The 17,405-nt window shown below is 48.1% G+C and overlaps 2 protein-coding genes across 3 annotated transcripts in view; one reads left to right on the top strand and one right to left on the bottom strand.

Annotated features, from left to right (window-relative positions):
• PI4KA (phosphatidylinositol 4-kinase alpha) overlaps positions 1-17,405 on the bottom strand; it is a 112,387-nt gene that overhangs the window by 51,245 nt on the left and 43,737 nt on the right. The window lies entirely within an intron of this gene.
• On the top strand, positions 1,705-13,844 carry SERPIND1 (serpin family D member 1). Its single transcript, XM_025857239.2, has 5 exons — positions 1,705-1,764; positions 5,640-6,535; positions 10,421-10,694; positions 12,524-12,668; positions 13,376-13,844. Exons 2-5 carry the CDS (start codon positions 5,656-5,658, stop codon positions 13,565-13,567), a joined length of 1,491 nt encoding a protein of 496 aa, XP_025713024.1. The 5' UTR covers positions 1,705-1,764; positions 5,640-5,655; the 3' UTR covers positions 13,568-13,844.

Below are 17,405 nucleotides of genomic sequence, written 5' to 3'. Positions count from 1 at the left end.
TTTCCACCTGCCTCCCATTTCCAATGTTAAGAGTTGGCCGCCTCTCCTTCCATATCTTTTCTGTGAATAAACTACGTATGGTGAAAGTGACAACAGCAAAGGTTTACTGAGTGTTGACTGAGTGCCGGGCGCCACTCTCTGTGCTTTCTGCACATTATCTCATCATCTCATCTAATTTCCATAGCAACCTTATGCAGCAGGTATAACTACTGTCCTCAGTTCAGAGAGAACACCGAGGGTGGGAGGTGGGATTCCCATCAACGCAGCCAGCACGGCCTCGGAGAAACCCTGAGCAGATGGTGTGAGCGCAGAGGCCCACGGCTGGCCTAAGGGAAGACTTCATGCGGAAAGAGCAACCAGTGCCGAAGCTCCAAGAAGGGCCAGGCTTAGTGTGTGTGAGAACAAGGCCAAGAGCAGATCACATGGGGCTTATCAGGCCCTGGAGGAGTCTGTGAGAGGTAATAGCCCTCCAGGCCTGTACAATGATGCCCATGCTGAAGTCCCAGTATTGAGTAGGAACACTGAAGGTTCTGAGAAAGCAATGTGTGACCATAGCTACTGAGTGCTGACCTGGACCCAAATCCAGCCACACCTGTCAGCTCTTAAACGCAATGGACAGTCCTTTACGCGCCAGAAATTTCTCAAAATGAGCAACACACAGATGCCCCCTACAGGCTCCTCACAAGCCTACAGAGTCTGCAGAGAGTCCTGTTTTCATAAGAGGGCCTCTGGGTAACAAACACACTCCTGGGTACCAAAATCAGGGAGCAATGCTCTGTGATAAGTTGGTCTTCCAGACAACCGAGAATATTCCTATAATAATGTTTTAGATTACAGAATTTAAAATAAATTTTAAAGAGTGACTCTAGGGGCACCTGGGTGGTTCAGTTGGTTAAGCGTCTGCCTCCGGCTGAGGTCATGATCTTAGGGTCCAGGGATCGGCCCCACGTCGGGCTCCCTGCTCAGTGGGGAGTCTGCTTCTTCCTCTCCCTCTGTTCCTCTCCCCCGCTCGTGCTCATCCTCTCTCTCAAATAAATAAAAAATTAAAAAAAAAAACACATAGTGATCCTAGCTCCACAGATCCCTGTGAATGCCTAGGTGGACCGGAGTTTGGGGAGTACTGCTCAGTAATACCCTATCCTGTAACAGCTAAGGAAGCTGGACTGCAAGCCTGGCACAGAACATAGTGAGTGAGCCCTGACTGAAGAAAGTTCTGTACCAAGGTCTCCTTACACTATAAATCACTGATCTCACTCCCCCGCCTCCACTTTTCCGAGGGACACACTTGTGGAAGCATGGGGACACCTGCCTTGCAGCCACGTCAGCCCTGGAGACCAGACCACGGCCAGATCATCTGAGTGGGAGAATCCAAAGCTGGAGGGCAGATGAGTGGGCCTCTGCTTTTAGGGGAGCATTATAGCTACCCCCAATGTAACCCAGCCCCCAGAGCTCTGAAGAGCATCTCATTATGTGGTGGCTTCAGCAGGGACTGTGCCCACAAGCACGTCGACACAGTGATAGTCATGCCTTCAAAACACCAGCTGTACTAGAACTGGAGCAGAGGAGTCAGAAGTCACTCAGCAGAGATCAAAGACACAGCCGAGGAGGTTTGTGCTGACAAAGCTAACTGAATGGTGTTTGATTTGGGACATATTTACTTTGGAAAATACCCAACACCGGCCCAGCACCAAAGTTCACATTGAAACCCTGCTGGTGACCTTGGCTCATTTCATCTCTGCAACACCACTTCTCAGAAGCACAGAGGTGAGTTTGGTTTCTATTATAAATTCTTACTTGCAGTGGTTAGAGATGGTAACTGGTGCATTTCTCTATCAAACTACAAATTCAAAAGCTTGCTACACTGTCTTAAAAATGGAAAAACTGTTTTGTTTTTTAGCCTGCCTAATATAACATTCTGTCAGATACATTACTAAGACAATAGACAAAGCTGGAATAGGAACTGCAACAGGAAAGTATTGCACCTGGGTTAAATTATCTTAAGTGCCTAATGGTACTGTGATGTGCATGAAATATCCTTGTCCTGAGGCACTTTTTCCCTCAAATATTAGAATTAAAAGTCAGAGGGACACACTATAAGTGACCTACTCTCAAAGGTTTCAGAAAAGAAAAGAGTAGGGGCGCCTGGGTGGCTCAGTCGTTAAGCGTCTGCCTTCGGCTCAGGTCATGATCCCAGGGTTCTGGGATCGAGCCCCGCATCAGGCTCCCTGCTCTGCAGGAGGCCTGCTTCTCCCTCTCCCACTCCCCCTGCTTGTGTTCCCTCTCTCGCTGTGTCTCTGTCAAATAAATAAATAAAATCTTAAAAAAAAAAGAAAAGAGTATACATGTGTGCCTGCTTGTGTACACAAAGCTATAAAGCAACTGTTCCAAATACAAAAGCTAGTGAATCTGGGAAAAGGGTGTACAGGGGCTATTCTCTATGCCGGTCTTTCAACTTTTCTAATGTTTGAAGTTATTTCAAAGTGAAAGGTTTTTAAAACTTCAAGCAGTCACTTCTCTCCCATCACATCTGCCCTCTTTGGGCCTGAAGACATAGCCAGGAGGGACTAAGGTGTCCAGGTGTTATGCTCTGATGTGTGACCAAAAAGGCTAACCTTGCTCCATATAGTTGGCATGAGAAAGCGCCATATAAAGTTCCCAGAAAGACAAACTTTTGAACGATTTACCTTTAAAAAATACTGCTTCTCTTCAAAGATAGTCACCTGATTTAAGCATAACCTAGTAGTAGTTTTAAAATGTCTTATATATAATTCTTGTTATACTAAGTGGCAGAATAATAGGAAAATTGGCCTTTTTTTTTTTTTTAGGGTTATGTGTGAGAGAGAGAGAGAGAGAGAGAGTGCACGAGTCAGGGAGAGAAGCAGAGGGAGAGGGAGAAGCAGACTCCCTGCTGAGCAGGGAGCCCGATGTGGGCTTGATCCCAGGACCCTGGGATCATGACCTGAGCCGAAGGCAGACACTTAATCAAATGAACCACCCAGGCACCAAGACTGGCCTTTTAGATCCTTAATTTCAATCCCCAGAAAATATCAGAGAGCTTTTCTCCTTCCTGATAAGGGAATAATGAACACTATTTTTGGCTTTTCATCATATAATGCAGGAACAGGGTATAAGAAGCTTCCAAATATACTATATGAACACAGGGTAAAAAACATGAACGTCTTCACCTCTGCCTCCTTATCTGGTCTCAGATTCCTTTTCCTGAACTCTTATTCATTCAAGTTGTTTTTTTTAACCTTGTTTTTGCCTGAGAAGGATCTTCCTAAGTGCAGCCTAGCAAAAAGACTTCCACCAAGTTGCTCGCTTTCTTCTTTTCTAACTTGTTACAGTGTATTGCTATCAATATCCATGCCCAGTTCTATCTGGACACTGGGCCCAGTTCTACCTGCAGCCAGACACATCAGAAATGGCTTCTCGGGTGCGGGCTATGTGTGCAGCACCACAGCCTCAGCTGGATGCTGGGGGGAGGGTGTGGGGTGGGAAAAGACAACAGACATTTTCAAAGTCAGAAACTTATGTGACTTGCCCTCTCCAAAATGTGTGATTCAAAAGTTTTTCGGTGGTGATTAGAACAGCATTTGAGCTGATTATTTTCACGGTATTGTATGGGAAGACCCAAGGAGGGAGATGGTGGGGGGTGGGGGAGTGGGACAGAGAAACCAGTCCTAGTGTTCCGAGGCAAAGAGGCAGAGGTTCCACTGCCACATACAGTGACATAAGTCTCAGTATCCTGGTATATAAAATGTTGGAAGGATGATGTTAGGTTACATAGACGAAATTCCTTGCACAGCACCTGGCATCGAGCAGATGCTCTATCAAGAGTCACTGCTGTCGGGCGCCTGGGTGGCTCAGTTGGTTAAGCCACTGCCTTCAGCTCAGGTCATGATCCTGGAGTCCCTGGATCGAGTCCCGCATCGGGCTCCCTGCTCGGCAGGGAGTCTGCTTCTCCCTCTGACCCTCCCCCCATCTCATGTGCTTTTTCTCTCTCTCATTCTCTCTCTCTCAAATAAATAAAAATCTTAAAAAAAAAAAAAGTCACTGCTGTCATCAACATCAACAAAACTGAGAGTATCACAAGTTGGGTATCCGTATAGCTAGGCCCAAATTCAGACTAACAAGTCCACATATTTACTTAATAGACGCCAGTAATTCTTATCTGGCCTAGACTGGAAGCAGATATTCTGGTCCTCAAATAGGAGATGGTTACACACACACAACAAACTTGACGAGACACAGTTCTTCTTTCCGGGCTGCTCAGAAGTGACACGTACAATGGTAGAACATTATAAGTGCCTGCTGTTACCGTCCTGGAGAAACACAGAAACATCGAATAATAGCTCATCTACCCAGAATGCAATTAATATGCAGGAAGTGAGCAAGAGAAAGATAAAGCCATTTGGCAGGTAAAACTGATGTGACAAGTCAAGATACATCCTTCCTTGGAACAAGGCACAGGATGGGTAGATAAAGACAGGCTTACCACAGTGTATGTATTAAAAACTTATTTATTTAAAGATTTTTATTTATATTAGAGAGAATGAGAGAGAGCAGTGGGAGTGGCAGAGGGAGAAGCAGATTCCCTGCTGAGCAGGGAGCAGGACGTGGGGCTCAATCCCGGGACTTTGGGATCATGACCTGAGCCGAAGGCAGACGTTTAACCGACTGAGCCACCCAGGTGCCCCAAAACTTATTTAAATAAAGGGACTGCCCCTCAGGCCTTCTAGTGAGAGCTTTCCGACATCATCCTCACACAGACCTTATACACCTGGTAAGATTGCTCCTAACCCCATGCTAGAAGCAGTTCAGTAAAAAAGATTTAGTAGGTCCTCCTGACAGCAGTAGAAGCCAAGTAACAGATGCAGAGAAGAGAGGACACCTGTGGTAAGCCATACAGCCTCACAGCCTCTAGGCCTCCAGGGGAAAGACAGGCTGCTGGCCACCTTCCACGAGGCACCCAGAGGATCTCTGCATCACGACAAATTCCAAATGTTATGCAAATTGCACAACCCCAAATAACAACACAAATTTCACATATCTTTAGGATATTTGTTTGCAGAAAGCCTGGCCCATACACCTTTTTCAACATCTCCACTCAGACCCCACCTCCCAGGGAAGCTTGGTGAAGCTCCCCTGGCAGCCCGATCCTACCCCAGGAGACAGGGCCACACCCCAGCTCTGCACCGCCATCTGCTTTGGTAGTGTCTTTACGAGAGCCCCTCTGCTTTACTGCACCTCTGTTCCCTGTCTGGCTGGCAGAGCCCCTTGGTGGGGGACACCTTTGTGCCTCCAGTGATGTTGTTTGGAAGACAGCAGACAAAGTTTGGTGAGTGAATAAAAGAGAAACTCCCTGGGAACACTGAGTCCCCAGGAATATATGTATATTACTGAAGGGATTCTCAGGTTGGGGCCCACAGATCCTTCAGGTAGGTTTATGAAGCCACACAAAATGTTCAGTATCTGTTTATCTTCATCAGCTTCTCTGAAGGTGCGTGATTTTAAAATGGTTAAGGACTGACACTCCCAGGGCATCTTCTGGGGTGAAAGCTATGGGCTTGCCCTCTGAGCACTGCGGTGGCCGGTCCCCTAGGCCACCTTTCACCGTCACTGGTTTTCTCTCCCAGATTTAGCTCTGCCAAAATGAAACGCCTGTTCCAACCTCTCATCGTTTCTCTCATCCTAATGTCCATGCGTGGGAGCAACAGCCTGGCCAGTCAGCTTGAGAAAGGAGGGGAAGGTTCTCCATCAGCAGATCCCCAGTGGGGGCAGTTAAGTAGTCAAAACCTGAGCATGCCCCTTCTCCCCGCCGACTTCCACAAGGAAAACACGGTCACCAACGACTGGATCACAGAGGGGGAGGAGGACGAGGACTATCTGGACCTAGAGAAGATATTCAGCGAAGATGATGACTATATTGACATCATTGATGCGGTTTCGCCAACTGATTCAGAGGCCGGTGCTGGGAACATCCTCCAGCTCTTCCAAGGCAAGAGCCGGATCCAGCGTCTCAACATCCTCAATGCCAAGTTCGCTTTCAATCTTTACCGAGTGCTGAAGGAACAGGCCTGTGCTTCTGACAACATCTTCATAGCCCCAGTGGGCATTTCCACGGCCATGGGTATGATTTCCTTTGGCCTGCAGGGGGAGACCTATGAACAAGTGCACTCAATTTTGCATTTCAAAGACTTTGTCAATGCCAGCAGCAAGTATGAGATCATGACCATTCACAATCTCTTCCGTAAACTGACTCATCGCCTCTTCAGGAGGAATTTTGGGTACACACTGCGGTCAGTCAATGATCTTTACGTCCAGAAGCAATTTCCAATCCTGGATGACTTCAAAAGAAAAGTAAGAGAGTACTACTTTGCAGAGGCCCAGGCGGCTGACTTCTCAGACCCTGCCTTCATACTGAAAACCAATAACCACATTCTGAAGATCACCAAGGGTCTCATAAGAGATGCTCTGGAGAATATAGACCCAGTTACTCAGATGATGATTCTAAACTGCATCTACTTTAAAGGTAAGAAATAGCTTTAAGTTTCTCAAAACAAACTTGTGACATACTCTTTTAGTGTTCAGATGGACTGAACGTCAAGAACTGTATTCTCTAGCTCGATTTATCCAGGAAACCAAGACACAAGGTCAGCTCACCGGGAAGATCAGGATGAGATGACGGTAGCAGCTGACACTGAGCCCTAACTCTGTGCTTTATGCTCACAGAAACTTCATCACAACCTTGTTATTAGCATCCCATTTTACAGACAGAGCCGCCAAGGCACAGAGAAGTAAAATGATGCTCCCAGGGCGCACAGCCAGTAAGGGGCAGAGCCAAGGCTGCACCAGGCAGGCCATCTTTAGTGCTTTGAGTAAATTGGAAGAAAAATGAAAAACCTTTTTAGCATTTGGCCATCTTGGATTTGAGTTTTTTTCATCTCCTCTCCCAATTATCAGTAAGCAGGAATATGGACAAGGGGCTGAAGACAGGTGTTTGAAAACTGTTCAGCTTGACTAACATTAATATCTGCAACTCCTTTTTGGGATACTTGTGCACTAATGGGCAGGAGGGGGTGGGGAAATAAACTATTATTTCCAGACCAACTATTCTGGGCCAGACAAGAAAGGAGGACATTCCCCACCCCCACACCACTGCACAGACATAGGACCCCTGGGATCCTGGAAGCAAATGGGCAATGGACTTGTAAAATCCAGACCTTGTTCACAGTGCCCTCAACAGGGCTTGAACTGGAAGAAACCTCTACCTCAGTCTACAAGCCTAGAGAGCCAAAGGGCAGACACTAGGAATGGGTCCACATCTCAATGACTCATGGTGACACATAACCACTCTCCTCTCTGCCACCAAAACCTGGTGGGCACTAGCTAGAGTCAGTCCCTGAGGCCCAGGAGGCTATGCTTCCTCACTAGTTAGCTCCAGCACTGGTTACAGCCCAGGGAGGCGAAGGACAGGGGTCCTCTCTTGGCTCCCGCTCTGGGGTGGTGGGGCTGCCAAGGGAGGGCCAAGGCCTTTCAGTAGCTGTGCCAGGCGGGCATTCCGCCAGATGGGCAAAGTAGGGCTGAAGCAGCCAAGACCGCAGGAGGGGCATGGAGGCTGAGCCAGACCCCTGGGCTTCCCTCTCAAATGCCAGGCACACCAAAGGCCTTGTAGTGGGTTATCAAAGGCTGAGGCTCTAACAGGCTTGTGACAGACACACAGACACATGCTATATATATAATGAACACACACTTTTTTTTTTTTTTTTTTTTTAAGAAAGACAGTGCGAATGTAAGCAGTGGGGAGGAGGAAAAGGGGGAAGGAGAGAAAGAATCACAAGCAGGCTCTAACACAGCACGGAGCCCGAAGTGGGGCTCGATCTAACCACCCTGAGATCATGACCTGAGCTGAAATCAAGAGTCAGGTGCTCAACTGATTGAGCCAACCAGGCGCCCCCACACACATATACTTTTTATTACTGGTCATAAGTACGTGGAAGTAAGCAAACTGGAGTTTAAGCCCTGGCCTCCCCACTTATTCATGTGGCCTCGGGCAGGTCATTCAACATCTGTGACTCAGTTTCCTCACCTTTATCACAGAGATGATGGTAACTCTGGCAGGGCTGTGTGCAGCACTGCAACAGATAGTGATGAGTGCTAGCCTGGCATGTGGCAAGAACTCAATGAACTTGAAGGAGTAAAACTGCAGATGCCAATGTCATATAATATATTAAGTAGGTTATTCACTGATATTGCTAGTGACGGTTATTCTGCTTCTGTGAGCAATTAACCTGTGTTTAGGAACAGCTTCAGAACAGCCAGTGTAAATTACCTGGGCAGCACCAAAGCCCTCAGTTCTACTGGTCATGGGGTGCCCCGGACATGAGTGCCTCTGCATTAGGCTGGCCAAAAGATCAAGAGTAGGCAGAGAAACACAGCAGCAAGCCATTCCCGCCAGCAAGGACTTCAGAATGACTAGGACAGTGGGTTTATAACCTCCAACACATACTAACCAGTGTCACACCAAGGGGTTAGAGTGGCAAATATACGTGTGTCCTTTACCCTGTGTGTTGGATGGTCACTTAATTTAACATTGGAATCAGAGGAATGAAATGCCAGTAGCACCCAATCTTTCATGGATACTTTTTTTTTAAATCATGGATGCTTATCAAAAGAAATGAAGGTCTAGAAGTATAATTTTAATCGCTAGCTCAATTTGTTACTAATTTGATTTTTTAAAAAGATTTTATTTAGGGGCGCCTGGGTGGCTCAGTCGTTAAGTGTCTGCCTTCGGCTCAGGTCATGATCCCGGGGTCCTGGGATGGAGCCCCGCATCGGGCTCCCTGCTCAGTGGGAAGCCTGCTTCTCCCTCTCCCACTCCCCCTGCTTGTGTTCCCTCTCTGTCAAATAAATAAATAAAATCTTAAAAAAAAAGTTTTATTTATTTGACACACAGAGAGAGAGCAAGGACAAGCAGGGGGAGCAGCAGGGAGAGGGAGTGGGAGAAGCAGGCTCCCTGTGGAGCAGGGAGCCTGACAACACAGGGCTCGATTCCAGAACCTTGGGCAGGCACTTAGCTGATTGAGCCACCCAGGTGCCCACTAATTTGATTTTTAGTTACAGATACTATAACCGCCTTGTAAAGCTCAATAAAAACAGAGGTTGGGTCTCAGGAGGAAGTCAGAAAGAGAAACCCAGGCGACATGGGACAGGCTCCAGCAGAAGCGCAGTGACATCTGTGCTTGCCGCAACCTGGGGGGAAAGAGGAAGCAACCCTGGCATCTCGGGGGTAAAAGCCAGGGATGCTGCGAAACACCCTACAATGCACAGGACAGCCCCCACAACAGAGAATTGCCCAAATGTCAACAGTGCTGAGACTGAGGAGCCCGGGGCAGAGGCTTATCTCATCCCAGGGGCTCTACCTACCAGATAGAAACTGTGCACAAGTTACTTTGCTTCTTTGTGCCTCTGTTTCCTCATCTGTAAAACAAGGCATATAATAAAAAGCACGCATCTCATATGGTTGCTAGAAGCAGGAAATGAAGGATACAGGAAAGATGCTTAAAGGAATGCTTGGCACACTGCCAGTTCTCAGTTGTCAGTGAGAAGCCATTATTATAGTTACTAGCATCTTAGAGCTAAAACAGACATGTACTCACTCCTGGACACACAGCATTTTACCCAAATCTGACATGAAGATCTGATGGCATCATCAGTGTATCCTGTTAGTCCCTATGGAGTCGCAGAGTGGAAGGGATGAAAACCATCGAAACAGAGCTGCCACGAGCAAAAAGCTACTCATTTTACAGGTCAACAAGTAGAGGTCCAGGCACGTTCCGCATCTTGCTGGAGTTAAACAACTAGTTAGTGCCCTCATCTAAACCAGTCATTCATTCCAGTCTATCTAACTTCTCTACCATTATCATACTTCCTACAAGTATGTCAGCATTCTGACCTTGGAATCATTTAGAACAGCGGTCCTCAAAGTGTAGTCTCCGGACCAGGAGCATTAGCACCACCTGGGAGCTTGTGAGAAATGCAAATTCTTGGTTCAAATTAGACCTACAGAACCAGAGACTCTGGGGGTGGGCCCTACAGTCAGAACAAACACCTCCAGCTGTTTCTTTCTTTTTTTTTTTTAAAGATTGTATTTATTTGAGAGAGGGAATGAGAGAGAGAGAGAGTACATGAGAGGGGGAAAGGTCAGAGGGAGAAGCAGACTCCCTGCTGAGCAGGGAGCCCGATGCGGGACTTGATCCCGGGACTCCAGGATCATGACCTGTGCCGAAGGCAGTCGCTTAACCAACTGAGCCACCCAGGCGCCCCCCTCCAGGTGTTTCTGATGCACGTTCACATGTGTGGACCACAGCTTTAAAATAATATTTTAATAAAAGCCCTGTTCTTGTTGACTTTACAGGATCCTGGGTGAATAAATTCCCAGTAGAAATGACACACAAACACAACTTCCGGTTGAATGAGCGAGAGATGGTCAAAGTTTCCATGATGCAGACCAAGGGGAACTTTCTGGCAGCAAATGACCAGGAGCTGGACTGCGATGTCCTGATGCTGGAGTATGTGGGGGGCATCAGCATGCTAATCGTGGTCCCGCACAAGCTGTCTGGGATGAAGACCCTTGAGACACAACTGACGCCCCAAGTGGTGGAGAGATGGCAGAAAAGCATGACAAACAGGTACTTTAGGTTGAATGTTTGCTCTTTTGATCTTTGGGAAGCTGGGAGAGACCAGAAACAATGGGAATTTTGGTCATTTCAAGGAGAAGGGAGACGTGTGCATAAAAACCCAAGAACTGCCATCCTGGGCCAGTCTTGTTAATTCAGCTCAAATTTCCTGCTCAGTGAGAAGCAATCGGACAGCATCTGTGAGAAACACATCTGCCCTCCTCCCTACCATATGACAGTTTCAGATGTGAGGGGCAGGTGACTTCGAGCCAGCTCGGAAACAATCCCGGCCCTGCCACCTACTTGCTCTGTGGCTTTGAGCCCTGGCTTCATCAACCGTAAAAGCAGCACGATCCTAGGACTTCCCAGGGTCACAGAGACAAACACCTAGAAAAGTGACACTGAGCACCTGTCACAGAGCCTGGTGCCTGTGATAAGCTCTCCCTTCCCTGCGTAGGAAATGCTGTAGTCCTCATAACCTATGAAGGACGTGTTCATGATTTTCCTCTCTCACTATTTATTACTCCAGAGTCAAAACTACAGGTTTTAAGTAGTTACTATGATTTTAGCGGAACATGGCAGAAAGAATAGAGAAGTCACATTTCTGTTTTATTGGAAACTGGCTAGGCCCATATTAAGATGTGAATCTGGTTCGGGTCTCCTTTTGGGACAAGAATGCAAGACATGCAATAAACCCAGAAGAGGGCTCTTAGAGGAAGGTATTTGCCCAGTGAGCCAGTGAGTCATCAGGCCCTGTCAATTCTTCCTTAGAAATGTCCCCTCTGTACCCACCTCCCACCCTGAGTCAGCAAGGCCTAAACAGCCTGCCCATTCCATTCGTCAAGCCATGCGGCGCTGGCCTCCAAATGGTGTTCCCAAGACACTCTCCGGCCCCGGCTCCTCGCCTCAGAAGCACTCTATGGGCCACCTGCCCACGGGATGCAGCCCAGCTTCTTGGCCAGGCCCACAGACACAGTCCCCGTCTGACCCCATCTGACCTGCTTTGCCCCTCCTCCTCTTTCCTCCCTGCCTGCCCGGTGCCCTTCTGCACGCCAGCCAGACCTCAGCTCAAGCTCCCTCCGGGCTTTGCTCACACCATCTCTCAAGCTGTGGGCAGCCTTCTAGGCCCCAGGAACACCCCCTCCTCCTCACTCCCTGCTGGGTAGCTCCAGTAGTTAGATCCATTGTGGTTGTTCAGATGTTACCATACCACCTTTACTGTTTTGCTGCTTCACACACGTGAGTCCTGGCTTGCCAAAAGGAAAGCAAACTCTTGAGAAGGGGGACTGTGTCTGATGTCTCTTTATCCCCTTTGTGTGCTGGACTTGGCCCCATGGGCACTGTAGTTGCTGTTTATCCATAAGGACTGAATGTGTTGAGACAAGGACAGAGAACTAAAGTTTAGCACTTTCTGCCAATGTGAAGGGTTCTTTTTTCTGCACACTGATCAGATATTCAACTGCTTACTTAACAAAATAAGAAATGCCTGAAATCAATGACCCAAACAAGAGAATTATTTTTAGATACTCAAACCATAAACCAGTAATAGTTCTGCTGCTGACCTGGAAGGCGGGACGTGAACCCCACAGTAGGGAGGAAATGACTGCATAGTATTAACCATGCCTCCATTTTAAGGAACTGGAATCATAATGGATGGTCTTTCCCCAAAACTCAACTGACAGTACTGGGATATGAATTTCAAGAAGTGCTGCATCCATTCTGTGGTAAAAGCAACCTGCGGTTGGTGGTGGAAAGGAGGTTGTGGACATTTGAGGGAAAAACAGGATTCTTTTGGAACTTGTGGTTCAATAAAACTGGGCCCCCTTTTCTTCTCTGCCCAGAACTCGAGAAGTGCTTCTGCCGAAATTCAAGCTGGAGAAGAACTACAACCTCGTGGAGGCCCTGAAGTCAATGGGGGTCACGGCACTATTCGACAAAGACAGCAATATGACAGGAATCTCAGACCACAGGATCACCATCGATCTGGTAAGCTCTCCCCTCATCCACCCTCTGCACCTGTCCCCAGGGTCTGCCCCCAGCAAAGCCTCCCTCCTGCCCGGCCTGACTTCACAGGTCAGCAATGCTGGGTCTGCTCTCCCTGGGTCTGCCAGACACTGAGTGGGTAGGGTAATCTGTTTTAGGAAGCAGTGTGGGAGTGAGCCTCATTCCTGCCGACTGCAGAAAGAGAGGAGGTATGCGCCCCAATCCGTGAAATAGCTACAACACCCAGCTGAATCATGAAAGACCCGTTAAATATATGCAGAGAAAGGGCATGACCTGCACGCTGAATTTGACACAACAATAGACACTCCACAAAAAAAGAGAGAATATCAGTCCAACAAACCCATGCAGATCCAGGCCCCACCCTTCTGGCAGTGCACCTACAGTGTGCACAGAAGATGGGGCCTGCCCCTGCCGTTTTGCTGGCAGACCACTCATACCATGAGCACCACCATGAGCAACTGTGATGTTGGAGTTTAGAGATATGCATTGTTTATATGACACAGCCTCTGAGCACAATCACTGCACCTGGCAGGAGTGAGAGAGACCTTCAAGGGTCATTCTGGCCAGCTGTGGTTCGTGCCTTGCATGCGGTGTTTCCACCCTGAATGAGAGGAGACTCTACTATCTCGTCTATCCCTCTGTGTGTCCACTGACGGGATCTGACAACTTTCCTTTCCATCTTGAAATAGTTCAAGCACCAAGGAACCATCACGGTGAACGAGGAGGGCACCCAGGCTGCTGCCATGACCACGGTGGGGTTCATGCCGCTGACTACCCAAGTCCGTTTCACTGTCGACCGCCCCTTCCTCTTCCTCATCTATGAGCACCGCACCAGCTGCCTGCTCTTCATGGGGAGAGTTGCCAACCCCACCAAGTCTTAAAGGTGGAGGTCTGGGTTTTGGGGGCACTGTGTAATTCTGGTTCCATTCTAACAACGAGAATGGAGATGTTCTGGCATCATGGCTTTCGTGGTTTATGCTACCATTCTGAAATCGAGGCCCACAGGAGAGAAAAAATTTACAAGCCGACCGAGAAGCTCATTGGAATCCGTTTAGCACAGTGAACAAGGCCAGCAGTTCACAGACGTTAATGCACCTGTGATATGTGAGCCATTACCTAGAGGCTGTCAGCAACATACAGACCGGCTTACTCCCGCCTCCTCAATGCAAACCTATAGGGGGCTTACCTGTGTACCTCCTTTCCCTGCCGTCCCCGTCCTTGAGCTTTTGGCTCTATTACTCAAATTACCAGCGCTCCTCAGCTGAACAGAGAACACAGAAATGAGCTGTAGGACTAATTTCTCACCTTTCCCAAAGATGGTACCCAGGACAGAAGCAACCTCATGACATTCAAGGGGTGCCCTGGGTGTTAGGGCCTAACACCCTAATTCTCTCAAGGCCTAACCTTCTGAATTGATGCTAAATGTCATCTATACTTCTGCTGTCACCTCACTGCTGCCCAGAGGACAATGTATACACATGGCCATGCCTTCTACCTTAGAGATAAATAAATATTGCCACTTTTACTGTGTGTCTGTTATAATTCTCTATTTTTTGAGGCTCAAGTAACTAAGAAAAGCCAAATTCAAAATAGCTGACATCCCCAGGAATGACAGAGGTTGACAAAAAAGCAACCTGAGTTCTTCACGGTGACTCATGTGCTACACAGCAGGCATATTCCTCGGGATCAGGACACGGTGAGTGTTGCTAAATCCTGCGGCAAAGATGCTGTGGATGGGGCTCCGTGGAAATTCCTGAAATGCCAGTCTTTATGTGGGGCACATGCTTTGGCTTTCATCCCTGGACGCAGGGAGACCCTCAGATGAGCTCCCAGAGTGGGTCTGGTTTGAGAAAGGAGGTGACATTCAGATGTCTGAATGTTTCGCTACTTGGGTAAGATGAGTGGAATCCAAAAAGGCTGCTCAGAATTCAAGGGTGCTGGTGCCTCTGCAGTGCTGGGGACTCTGGGCAGTGATGGGGAGAGCATCACAAATGCTGTGTGCGCAGCTGTCTAATTATGACCCCAGAGCCCTGCAAGAGAGGCTTTCTCTTCTTTCTCTGCAGAGGAGGAAGAGCAGGGTTTGAGCACAGGTTGGCTTGACTCCAGAGTCACCCACAGAATCTGTCACAGAGGGCTTCAGACTCAGTGAGACCAATACTAGTCATGGTGCCAGCAAAAGGGGAGCACCTCACGCTCCCCACTGTAGGGGGCCCTGTGATGGGTTTGCCTGCAGGTTATCACTGAGTCCTCACTGCACAGCTAGGAGGTTCGCACTGTTATCACCTCCTTTTGGCAGCTGGAGAAACAGTTGAGGTCTCGGAGGAGATATGATCTGCCCCAGGCCCTGCTGTTAGTTGCTAACACACCTCTCCACCTGCTTCCTTCCCAACTCTCTGCACCAGGGCCTCTGCCTCCTGTATCTCTTGACCAGTGCAGGGTGGAGGCTACCTCTTTGCCTGCCATGCCTCCTGACCTCTCGGAGAGCCCTGAGCTGGCTGACACCCCACTCCTTGAATTCCTTCCCCAGTGCACTTTTGCACTGTCCTTTCCTGGTGCTTGTCCTACTTTCCTTGTCCTGCTGCTGGTTCCTCCTGTTCCTCCCATTCCTAAACGTGGCTCTCTCAAAAACTCTGCCTGTAGCCCTTTGCCACGTCTGTCCCCTACCCAAAAGGTGACCTCTCCCTTCCAATGTGGCCTGCCTCACCTGTGATGGAGCCAGCCCAGGCTCCTCTGTGACCCAGCCCAGGTCAAGGCCCTCCAGCCTCCATGCTTTTTGTTCACCCACATCCACTCAATGCACTCAGATCCCCTCTTTCTGAAACTAGCCGACCCAGGTTTCAAGGCAATAGGGTGTTAGTTCAGAGCACAGACCCTGAGCCAGGCTGCCTGGGTCTCAACCCTGGCTCTGACATTTAGTAGCTGTGGGACTCTGAGGCAAGTTCCGTGCCTCAGTTTCTCTACCTGTAAAATAGGGATAATAACAGCACCTACCTTACAGGGCTGTTGTAAGGAGTAGTGAGTTAATGACTAGATGGGGTTTACATCAGTGCTTGGTGCTTAGCAAAAGCTAGATAAAGGCTTCTTGTTACTATCTTTGTCTGAGAGAGTATCTAGCCCAGGGGTTCCTAACTGGGGGGCCCTGGGCAGGTTTCTCCCACTCAGCTTCCTGAAAATAAATGCAAAACCTTGTGAAGAGATGCATTTCTATGGAAGGAGAGGGCAAGGCTTTCAAAGGAGTCCATGACCTAAAACCTGTTAGTCCACAAACCTAACTCTATAGGCGCTGAGAGAATAAGTAACCTGTCCAAGGCCACAGAAATTACCGGTGGCACAGGGAAACTAGCTCTAAGTGAAGTGCACAAATGTTTTCTGAGCAGGAGGCGCAGCTTATCAAATCACTACAACAGTAGAACGCACAGGACTCTAAGCATTAGATACCTTTCATGGGGCTTGATTAACTAACGGGCTAGACACTAAGAAAAGCAATTTAATCAGGGATATTTCTGAAGAAATACTCTTCTACAAAGTTGCAGGTCAAAGATCACCAAGCCTAAACTCTGAAGGAGCCTCAGAGATCACATGACCCAGTCTCCAGTGACCCCCTCCAGGCTCCTAAAGTCACTGATAAATCACTGATAAGCTGCATTTGGATGGACACCCAGGCTTCCTGCCCCAAACCCACTGGCACTTCCACTGAACAGAGTACCTGGAGACACTTTGTCATCAAAAGATCCAAAACAGAGTATCTTCTTCCAAAAGAAAGGAAAGAAAGAAAAGAAAGATAACACATTAAAAACAAAAAACAAAAAAAACTGTTGGAAACTAGTTTCTCCTAGAGGGTCCAAGGGGCAAACCAGAGAGCAAATGTAAGATTCCATGATTCTCTGTGCTCTTTGTTGAGCAACAGAATCAAATATTTGTTTCCTCCCCCATAATATAACCATTAACTTTTGTTAAGACTACAATACTTATTCTATTCATGTTAAAGGTCACTGCAGTGGAGTAAACAAAGTATTTTAAGTCAGTGTGTGCTTGCCTATCATTGCTAAGAGTCATGCCTACACTGACCCAGCTGGGCACTTCAGAGGGTCATCTTCATCTTTTCCAGAAGCACTGTGGGCAGAGCAGGCCGATATGGAGAGGTTGTGATGCTCACCCAGGATCCCACGCACAGGACCAGGAGCCCAACCCTGGCCCCTGTGACCTGAACATCTACGTGTTCCCAACGAACCTCATTGGTCACTACTCCTGGGAAGTGCAAAGTATCCCCCGGAATTTCTTCTATGCCGTTATCAAACTCTAAATGACAATGGCTATACATGGTCAAAAGCTCACAGGCACACGGGTCAGAGAATTCTGGTGTTCGAACTCACCAGAATTCACGGATTCGAGTGTCACCCCAAACAAGCTCCCTGGCTGCCAAAACCTGCTCTCTCATGGAGCCTGCTGCCGGCCCTCCTCCCCTCCGATAGGCTGAGAGAGTGCCACGGACTTTATGCCCCTCACCTTTCCCTCCAGGCTAAATAAAGGATCCATGTACAATGGTACTTCTAAAACACAACTGTACAGTAATCGATATTAAGTATAAAATGAAAAAGTTTGCTTTTAAAAATCAATGCAGGCAGTGATGAAAAATACCTCGGCAGAGAGTCCTGGACATTCTCAAATCCTCAGAGCCTGTGGGAAGCACCTGATCGCAGGTGCAAAGGTGGTAAGGTC

Source organism: Callorhinus ursinus, unplaced genomic scaffold, assembly GCF_003265705.2.
Source record: "Callorhinus ursinus isolate GAN/ISIS: 27379988/994484 unplaced genomic scaffold, GSC_fseal_2.0 scaffold110, whole genome shotgun sequence".
NCBI classification, from domain to species: domain Eukaryota; kingdom Metazoa; phylum Chordata; class Mammalia; order Carnivora; family Otariidae; genus Callorhinus; species Callorhinus ursinus.
This window is presented reverse-complemented; position numbering and strand designations above follow the sequence as displayed.